This window comes from Nicotiana tomentosiformis, chromosome 2, assembly GCF_000390325.3.
Source record: "Nicotiana tomentosiformis chromosome 2, ASM39032v3, whole genome shotgun sequence".
Lineage (NCBI taxonomy): Eukaryota > Viridiplantae > Streptophyta > Magnoliopsida > Solanales > Solanaceae > Nicotiana > Nicotiana tomentosiformis.
Genome location: NC_090813.1, coordinates 4,191,796 through 4,202,831, shown reverse-complemented (window position 1 = coordinate 4,202,831; position 11,036 = coordinate 4,191,796). Strand labels below are relative to the sequence as shown.

At 37.4% G+C, this 11,036-nt stretch overlaps 1 protein-coding gene across 4 annotated transcripts; it reads right to left on the bottom strand.

The window, feature by feature from the left end:
* Positions 1–4,416: 4,416 nt before the first annotated feature.
* On the bottom strand, positions 4,417–10,760 carry LOC104093175 (uncharacterized). Of its 4 annotated transcripts, XM_070194920.1 has the most exons (3): positions 10,415–10,724; positions 8,362–9,303; positions 6,983–8,175 (listed from the first exon to the last, which is right to left on the bottom strand). In XM_070194920.1, exons 2-3 carry the CDS (start codon positions 8,804–8,806, stop codon positions 7,100–7,102), a joined length of 1,521 nt encoding a protein of 506 aa, XP_070051021.1. In that variant the 5' UTR covers positions 8,807–9,303; positions 10,415–10,724; the 3' UTR covers positions 6,983–7,099. The 4 variants fall into 4 exon arrangements, 3 of the variants coding, with proteins under 3 accessions (XP_070051021.1, XP_070051020.1, XP_070051019.1); XR_004506256.2 differs by lacking the exons at positions 6,983–8,175; positions 8,362–9,303 and adding an exon at positions 4,417–4,605 and having other exon boundaries at positions 10,415–10,760; XM_070194919.1 differs by having other exon boundaries at positions 6,983–9,272; positions 10,415–10,725.
* Positions 10,761–11,036: the final 276 nt, after the last annotated feature.

Genomic DNA, 11,036 nt, shown 5'->3' with positions numbered 1-11,036 from the left:
CAGCAGGATTTTCCTTTATGCAATCGCGATTCACAGTGCCCAAACAACAAAATTTCTCTTCGCGATCGCGACCATTTACCCGCGATCGCGAGACATACCTCTATGGCCAAAAACCAGCAACTAAGAATGGCCTAAAAATGGTCCGAAACCACCCCGAAACTCACCCAATCCCCTCGGGACCTCAACCAAATATACAAACAAGTCCTAAAACATCATACGAACTTAGTCGAAGCCTCAAATCACATCAAACAACGCTAAAACCACGAATCATGTCCCAATTCGAGATTAATGAACTTTGAAATTTCAAGTTCTATATCTTGTGCCGAAATACATCAAATCAATCCGGAATGACTTCAAATTTTGCACAAGTCATAAATGACATAACGAAATTATTCCAATTTCCAGAATCGGATTCCGACCTCGATATCAAAAAGTCAACCCCCGGTCAAACTTCCCAAAAATTCAACTTTCGGCATTTCAAGCCTAATTTCACTACGGACCTTCAAATAATTTTTCGGACATGCTCCTAAATCCAAAATCACCATACGAAGCTATTGGAATCATCATAATTAAATTTCTAGGTCGTTTATACATAAGTCAATATACGGTCAACTTTTCCAACTTAAGTTTTCAATTATGAGACTAAGTGTCCCATTTCACTCTGAAATCCTTACGGACCCGAACCAACTAACCCGATAACTCATAAATCAATTGTAAGGCATAAATTGAGCAGTAAATGGGGGAACATGGCTGTAATACTCAAAACGACCGGTTAGATCGTTACAGCTACAGACCAAACTAGAAGAAAATAAGTTATAACTACAGGCACACTAATAGCATGATTAAACTAATGCGAATTAAAATGGCAACAATTTAACCAACACAAAGAAGAGAAACAGGAAAGCGGGAGGTAACAACTCTCGAGAATGGAACCTAGAAATTGACTTGGTGTACACGACGATGTTACGGCACTTGGCGCGTTCACGTCCAACTTCCCACCGCCCCTTGCGACACTTGCCTTGGTTGGTCTCTTATGTTTGTGCGCGCGCTTCCCACTCGTCTCCAATAACCACCGAGTAATACCTGAAAGACACACAAAACACCACGAAACCAAAAAGGGTGGGGGTGGGGGGCCTGTCACCGCTACCACCAGTGAAACCCCAAAAGAAGCAAAGAAGAGAAAAAAAAATAGTGGGTTTGGGGGGGAGAAGGGCCGAACCATCTTGCACGCAAGTAAAAAGAAAAAGGAAGGAAAGATAAAGGGGGGGGGGGGAGGGAGGGGGGCTAAGGCACACGAAAGGGGAAGGGGACTGCGGTCGCCAGAATAATCACCGGCGGGACAATAGTCGCCGGAAATGACCGAGGGTTGGGGGTGGAGAGGAGAGGAGAAAGAAGGGAGAGAAGGGAGTGGTGGAAGAGAGAGGAGAGAGAGAGAGGTGAGGGATGGTCGGAAATCTTACCTGATTGCCGGCGTCGGTGCTGGTAGGGTTCCGGCAGAAAAGCAACCGTTGAGAATAAAGTCGCAGAGAGGGGTGAGAAAGTTAGAATTCCCGTGGGAGTATAACATTTGATATAAAGTCGAGATGACAAGAGGCAAAGAGCAACAATCATAATAACAGTTATAGTATTTTTTGACATGGCTAAAGACCTAAAAAATAGAGAGTGAAGGCTAGGTGCTACCATATGCTCGTTTAACAAGGCTTTAACAAGGGATGATATATAATGACAACCTGCTCATTATATAGTTATTTGTTGGCATCAATTTAAAATTAAACTCAAAGTTTAACGCTAATTTTGCAAAATCCTAACTTTCAACCGTTGTTGACATTAACTGATCCAATAAATTTATTTATTTTAAAAAGGTAGATGTGATGCAAACATGTAAAATTCAAACTTGTTAGTTAATTAAAGTTTATCACCGTCGAAGTTTTATATTTCATGTCTCGCATCAAACCCGGAGGTAATTGTGAAATTTCAGTTGCTCCAACTTGTTAATTAGTAGCTCACAATATAATTTTTGACATGTGCCACTTTTTAATTTTAATCAATCATAATTGCTTGAAAAAAGAATATTTTCAATCAGAAAAATTCCCAGGTACCCTGCTCATTGGTTAAAAATTGTAGGGCGACATTTTAAACGTCATTCAAATGCAGTTTCTGTTTATGTCATTGCTATTTATGGACTTGTCTTCTTTAAAAAAAAAAAAAAAATCTCTACCCCATCACAGAAGGATCAATCACGTTCTCACTTAATTATCCTTTTCTTGACTTGAAGAGCCAACTCATCAAATTGTTTATGAATTTCTTTTTAAATTAGTACCTTAAAAACACAAGTGCTTCTCTCTAATTTGTAGAGAAAGAAGTTTCTCTCTAGTAGCTGAAAACTCATAATTTGGGACATTGTTGAAGTCTACAGATGAGGTCAGTAGCTGATTTAGGCTTGAAATGGCGAAAGTCGAATTTTTGGAGATTTGACCGAAAGTGGACCTTTTGATATCGGGGTCGGAATGCGATTCCGAGAGTTGGAACAGCTCAGTTATGTCATTTGGGACTTGCCTGCAAACTTTGACGTCATTCCGGGTTGATTTGATAGGTTTCGACACGAGTTTTAGAAGTTGGAAGATTTGAAAGTTCATAAGTTCGATTCTTGGTGCGATTCGTAGTTTCGACTTTGTTTGACATGATTTGAGACCCCGAGTGAGCCCGTGTTAAGTTATGGAACTTGTTGGTATGTTTAAACGGGGGCCTCGGGTGTGTTTCGGATGGGCTACGAACCATTTTCTTCTATTTTTGAACTGCTGAATTTGTCGTCTGGTTTTCTCTTACGCGTTCGCGTCTGTTCCTTTGTGTTCGCGAAGAGTGATTTTGGAGGGAGGAATATTTCTTCTTCGCGTTCGCATTCATCCTCTCGCATTCGCGAGAGTCTGCCTTTTTCCTTCTTCGCATTCGCATCCTTCCTTCCGCGTTCGCGTAGTAGAAACCAGGCCCTGAGCGCTGGTGATCATTTACCCTTCGCGTTCGCGTGTCCTCTAATTGAAATGTCTTTTTCTTCACCCAAACGAGTTCAAAAATAAACTCATTTCTTTGATGATTTCTTACTTGATTTAAAAATTATAAACTTACTTTATTGAAAATAAATTGATCCTGCGGATCTTATATATATTGATATTTTGGTACGTGAGTTGTCCATGCGGTTATGAAAGAAATATGGGCATGAAGTGCCGGAAAAAATATGATGATTTTATTATTGACAAATGAGTTGTCCGTGTAGTCGTGATAGAAATATGGGCACGAGATACCGTAAAAAATATGAAATTGGCTGAGATCCGTAATTTTTATGATAGTGAAATGAGGTGTCACATGGTGACTTTTACTTGAAAAGATATTTATCTTAAAGAATAATTTGAGAAGGATTTATATTTGAAGGACTTGATTAATTGGTTGTACTTGTGTTCCTTATTCGTTTGAGCAATAAGTATGATGTTCTTGTTGCCTTAATGTTATATCACTGGTTGATTTTGTTGTTATCATTGCTAGTTGTTTTCCAATACTATTGTATACTGCTATATTGCACAAATTAGTTGACTAGTGAGTGCCTTGATTGTACCTCGTCACTACTCCACTAAGGTTAGTCTTGATACTTACTGGGTACCGACTGTGGTGTACTCATACTTTACTTCAGTACATTTTTGTGCAGAGCCAGGTAATGTGGAGTCAGTTGACCGCTCGCTAGCAGTACTGATCTTGCTGTGGAGACTCAAGGTAAACTTGTTGTTGCATTTGCAGGCTTTGGAGTCATCTTCTGATATTGTACTTGCATTGTTTTATCTCTTGTGGAGACTTGCACTGTTGCAACGTTTGTATTGCCACAAGTACAACTGTAACCGAAGGTATTAGTGGTGACGTTTGTATTGCCACAAAAGGTTGGAAAACACGCTACAAAAAATTGTTTCATAAGAACAAATATTAGATGGGTCGCCACTATATATTCACCTTTAGCATCGACTTAAAAAATAATTATGTTCAGTGGAAAGATTATGTCGCCACTATAAGTGTCATTTAGTAGCGACTAAAGTCGCCTCAAAAAATATTTATGTTCAGTGGCAAGATTATGTCGCCACTATAAATGTCATTAGTAGCGACTAAGTCGCCACAAAAGTTTTAACCATGAAAGACACAATGTTTTCTATCAAAAGAAATAGACCTACAGTGGCAACTTTTATATCGCAACAATCACTAATATTTTGACAAAACTATGTCGCCACTAAAACTTATTTTCTCAGCAATTATAACAACCAAAATTATATACATTTTCATGCCAGTAGGAACCTAATTCTCTAAAATTTCATATAGAGATCATATCAATTGACTATCAATATTAAAGCAACCAATAATGTTGGACTAACACCAAAAGAATTTCTCAAGCCGAATATTATAAATATGATCATTACTAAAAAGTCAATTACATATATACTACCCGGCACTTCATTGTGCATTGTAATTGTACGCATATACATATCCCAAAAAAGATAAAATATTAAGTGCCTTGTAACTGCTCCTTGCTTGACACCATCCTTGAACCACTGTTTAAGTGCCTTGTCCCCGCTAGACAAAAGTAATATATATAAGGAACATAATGAGATTTGTTATATCCAACTACTCTCAAAATTCTAAGAATTTTCAATCTATGTCAAAGGAAAGCAGAAATTGCAACCATAGTTTGTACTAAAAAGCAGATTATCAATTGCAAAAGTTGTCTGGACCACAAAGCAAGAGTTGCATGAATCTTATATGTCACTTTTAGTTGGAACAGTTACACAAGATCAACCAGACACAAGACAAGATTGGTGAGATAGCTTCTGCAGACAGCCATTCAACAGTTTTTTCATAGCTTCTGCAGACAACCATTCCCTTCAAAAATTGGCAGTATTCAAACAAGTTAACACTGAATCTGTTTGTGACTTATTGCTTATTGTTGATTGGTTTCTGCCTCTACACTCATTGTTGTTATTCCTATACCATGTTCTTTCCAAAGACAACCCCAAAATCCACTGGAAAAATGTAATAACAACAAACCATCTCCTTATTAGGGTCATCCTTTACGTACGCTATCCTATCAACTTAAAGCAATTTTCAATCTTTGTAATCATTTCCTCTTGAAGTTCCAACTCTTTGTTGGTCCAATTTTCACCTAAAAACAGCATGAGGATTGGAAATCATGAACCGGGTTTATGGTATGCTCGAATACTAATTGGTTATTGTTGCAAAAGTTTACACCTATTTCAACCAAAGGGTAAAAAAAAAGGAGGAACGAAGTAACACATTTAGGGAGGTCATCTACCGTAGAAGCTTGTGATTTTGGATGAGTCATAATATTTGGTTGGTCTAACAGGGAAAATTAGTTATAACATTACTGATACATTGTTTTTGGATTTATTAAACTTCACATTGCTAATAAATGTAAAGGTTATGCAAACTAATATATAATATAAACATATAATGTGTATCAACAACCAGTGGATAAGGGTAGCAAATGCCAAAATCCTTTAAAATCAGAAATTCCTACATCACAATTGGTATATATCATGATAGCTAAGCGTAAATCCTGATACATGATTTCTAAGTGGAAGAGCAAGTATTCAAACAAGTTAACACGAAGTTTGTGCTATAGGCATGTCTCTCAAACAAGTTATAAATCACATTGGCAGCATTGGATTGAACATTTACTTAAGGTCCTAAATCATGATTTCTAAGCGAATATGCAAAGTTGAGGGTCCAGAACTTGTTCAGATGAGACAACTAAACAAGATATGGTCCAGAACTTGTTCAGAACTTGTCCAGAATATGCAAACATGATTTCTGGGCCTTAAAATAGGCTAGAACAACAACAAAAGTTCAGGGAAAACATGGCCCAGAACTTGTTCAGATGAGACAACTAAGTAGAAGTTCATATATGGGAGTCTTAACATGAAACATCTAAGATAGAACATGGTCATGAACTGCTTCAAATAGAAATTCTCAAAGGAAGGTACTCAACATGAAAGACTAAAAGCAAAGTAGCAATTCATACATGGAAATCTCAACAAGACATGGTCACTAATCATATCGTCGAACGGAAATCTACATGTGCTGAGGTTTAACCACCAGGCAAACCTCTAATTATAAGCATGCCATTGCACTAAAGTGTGGAGCAACCAAGGAACAGTTTGACAGTACAGTAAGTCTTGTATTATTATTGCATTTCTTCCTAAAAGACTACCAAGTTTTTACTAATAGAATTGTTGTTGAAGATACAGAATCAATACTTGATTTCATAGAATCCGTCCAAGGCTAGAAGAGGGATAATATTTTTCACCTTTTCAGAAAAACTGCTTCATAGAATGGTTTCCATGTAGGCTGAATCCTCATCACTAAAGAATGGTGATATTGAGTTGTTTCGTGTTATTTTTGGTTTCAGTTTTCTTTCTTCTCTAACCAAGCTATATCATTTTCATTTATTTTCCTTCTGTTTATTACTCCAGGTGGGAATTCACCCTTCAGCTGCAAAGGAGTAAGTTGTGATGAAACTATACTACCACATAGATGGAGCTTTGAGGGGAAAAAAATGCTTCGTGCAATATTTACATATATATGTACACGAAAAGACAATACAATGAAATAGCAGCAGTTAATGAGAGAACAATGAGCTATAACAATATTAGAATTCATGCAAAGACAATACAACATTATAGCAGCAGTTAATGAGAGAAAAGAGAACAGTGAACACTGGAATAACAATGAAACATGCAAAGACAATACAACATTAGAATTCACATAGCAGCAGTCAAGAGAGAACAATGAGCTATAATAATAGCAGCAGTTAATGAGAACACTAACCAATTGCAAAGAATAAAAATTGCAAAGGTCAAGAACACTCCTCAGAAGACACGCTGGCCTCTATATTTGCCTGCTGAATGTTACTCTTTTTAGGAGGCTTCTTTCCGTATCCTTTTCCACGAACATAGCATGTTCTCTCACCAAGTACGGAGGATAAAATCTCATCTCTAGTCATGGGATGATCGACCTCCTCAGATTGTTGCTGAGCGACAACTTCCTGGAGTTACCTCTCAATAGGATACATATTCTGATATTGAGCTGGTCCACCAAGCTTTGCCTCACTTGGCAAGTGAATTGGCAAATGAACCATGACATCAAAGAAATCCGGAGGGAAAACAAGTTGAAGTTTGGTCAAAATAACAGGAATTTCTGCCTCTAGGATATCAAGATCTTCAATCGTCAAGCACTTAGAGTATATATTCTTGAAAAACTTTCCTAAGGCTATAATTGAATCACACACTTCCTTGGGTAGCAAACCACGTATAGCTACTGGAAAAATGTCTTGCAACCATACATGATGATCGTGACATTTCAATCCATGTATATTTTTCTCCTGTACGTTGACACACCTTGAAATATTTGAGGAAAATGCATCAGGAACCTTCAGATTAGCTAAGAAACTGCACACCTTCAGCTTCTCTTCCGCGGACAATGCATAGCATGCTGCCGGTAACAAAATATTATTCCCATCATCAATAGGATGCAACCTTTGTCTGATTCCAAGATCCATCAAGTCATATCTACTTTTCAATGTGTCTTTTGTCTTTCCAACCATATTCATGACGGTTGATAAAATATTATCGGACACATTTCTTTCGATGTGCATCACATCAAGGTTATGCCGTAACATAAGACTCTTCCAATAAGGCAATTGAAAAAAGATACTTTTCTTCTTCCAATTGTAAGCATTGTTATGGACATCACGCTTTCTCTTTTGTCCTTTACCAAAGGTCACATTACCCAAAGCTTGTAATTGCACAAGTGCTTCATCACCTATTAAAGGGTTAGGTACAACTCCCATTTCAACTTTCCCATCAAATAATGCCCTACTTCTCCGACATGGATGATCCATGGGAAGGAATCGACGATGACCCATATAACACAACTTACTATGTAAGAAAGTCGATTGTGTATCTTTATGGCAACAAGGGCATGCCGACTTGCCTTTGGTTGACCATCCTGAAAGATTTCCATATGCAGGAAAGTCATTGATAGTCCATATGATAGCCACACGCATCAGAAAATTAGATTTTGAGTGTGCATCATAAGTCTCTATCCCGTCCCATAATTCTTTCAACTCTTCAATCATTGGTTGTAAATATACATCAATATCATTGCCTGAACACTTGGGGCTTGGAATAAGAAGTGTCATCATGAAATATGGATTTTTCATGCAATCCCATGGTGGCAAGTTATACGTAGCTAGTACGACTGGCCAAATGCTATGATTAGAACTCATGTTCCCATAAGGTTGGAACCCGTCACTCGCCAAACCTAATCGAACATTCCTTAACTCAGCTGAAAAGGTGGGATGTCGTGCATCAAAGGATTTCCATGCTATTGAGTCAGACGGATGTCGCAAGACACCATCATCAATATTTTCCTCCTTGTGCCACCTCATCTTTTTAGTTGTTTCTCTTGCCATGTACAATCTTTGGAGCCTTGGTTTGATTGGAAAATGCCGTAAGATTTTATGAGCTACTTTCGTGCCTCTGTGTTCTTCGAACTTCCATCTAGACTTACCACACTTAGGACATGCTTGGACATCGGCATAATCACGCCAATATAAAATACAATCATTCCGACATGCATCTATTTTGGTGTACCCCAAGCCGAGGTCACAAAGAACTTTCTTTGCTTCATAGAAAGAATTAGGCACAAATGACCCCTCGAGAAGAACTTCTTTAAAGAAGCTCAATAATGCATCCATCAATTTGTTGCTCCAATGGTTAAGACACTTTAAGTGAAGTAGTTTAACAACAAAAGACAACTTTGAGACTTATTTACAACCAGGATAAAGTTCTGTCTCAGCATCTTCTAACAATTTGTAGAACTTTGTTGCATGTACATTTGGCTCTTCATTGTCCTCTGAATTATTATTATTATCCTCCACATTTGTATATCCACAAGCATCGTGAATCATTTCAGTAATATTATCCGCTGTAGTATTAGAAGTTCCAACTCTAACTAACACTTCTCCATGCAAGTCCCATACTTTATAAGAATCCCAGAAACCCTTCTTCAATAAATCTCCTCTTACACCAACCCTTAGCTTGAACACGGTATTCATACACCCTTTACAAGGACACCGAATCATAGTGTTCACTGTTGGTTGACTGAATGCCCAATTAAGAAAGTTGTCTACTCCATCTCTATACCTTTGGTCGACTCTATTCCTAATATTCAACCAACTTTTATCCATCATATCTATATTAAAAAATAAATAAATTAATTTACTAATTAAAAGTGGAAGTATTATAATAAACAAAATATATATAATAACTAACATATACCGGGGGTATTCAGACAAGCAGTCACAAAAACACATTATTCAAACAAGAAGGAAGCAGTCTATTCCAGAATTACTTATACGAATTGTGTGCAATGAAGAACAAGTTCAAACCAGGGTATGTACAGAATCGATGGATAGAAAACAAGGGAATATATACCACAAAAAGTGGGTAGATAGTCAAGCAATATGAAAGGGTGCTGCTAGTAGCTCCAGTATACAAGCTACTAGCTTTGTGGAAAATGGAATTCCAAAGTCTATAACTTTGAGGTGGAGAAATGGTTTAAACATCTCACCACCATCAAAACTAGCTACATTTACAACAGTTCTTATACAATTTCAAAGTTTTGAAACATCAATGAAAGAACATTCATTCCACCAAGAATTCCAAGTAAATTGCAGGCTACCAGAACTTATTTCATAAAACTAAGATTCCTAATAGGCAATAAATGCTTCCTCTTATTCCAAGATTTTATCCACAACATCCAAATTCGTCAACCAATTCACTCATACTATACAGACAACAATTTCACTCCACACCCAAGTTAAACACCTAGGATTTTCAACACAACAAAAGGTTTAAGCTTTGGCGTGAAATCAAATCTTGCCCACTACCCAGAATTCAGTTTCAGGTCTAAAGCAGAATCCAGCTGACAAATTTCTCCTTTAGCTAATTCACAAGAACAATCCCTCATACACTGCACAGGCCCTTATATAAGAGTAAAAAAAAATTAAAATTTCTAAAGAAGGCAGCCAAAAAACAATATCCACAACAACACCCAAATCAAGAACAGAACTTAAATACTCGAGCCTTGAAAATGAATGAGTACTTGAAGTTCCGAATCTGAACAAGAACAATCCCTCATACACTGAACAGAACAATCCCTCATACACTGAACAGAACTTGTTAAAATTACGACTCCGCCTCTAATTACAACAACAGCAAATTAAAAAAACTAAAATACTTGATTACAGCAAAGCAACTTCTTTCCCCAAAGAAAAACGAAAAGATTAGGGATTTTAACAAACCTGAGTTGTTAAAATTTCACTTCTATATTTTCTTGCCCTTTGCCGACTTCCCCAGCTGTGTACAAGTTCTTGAGTACTTGAAGTTGAAGAAGCTTTGAGTCAATAGAGACAACTCAAACGAGAAGATTAGGGATTCACATTTTGATTTGAGGGATTTCGATTTGGGTGAGATTTTAGCATAAGAGAGGACCGATTTCAAACGAGAAGATTGTTTACCCGAAAAAAATAGGATAACTTTAGTATGCAAATTACTTTGATACAAAATGACTATACAGTTATTTTTTCTATAAAATGGGAATGATGGATCGGAAGACTTAAATAAGTTAGAAAAACAAGGGCAATCAAATCTTAATATATCTTGGAGGACGTGTGTCTATTGCAGTCTATCCACTTTTTATAGTAGAGGGTCACTGCTTTATCTATAACAACATAATAAAATAATACATATAGTGTAGGACCCATGATGGTTTTGTTTCTTACTTGATTCTCACCAAAATTCTCTCCCTCTGTGCGGTTGTAACTGCTCTTGTCTGCGAGCTTGGCACTGGCTCGAGCTCGGTTCTGCCTTGGGGCATCGATATTCGGGGCCTGTGTCGATCGGTGTTGCCCGTAGTCCGATTCG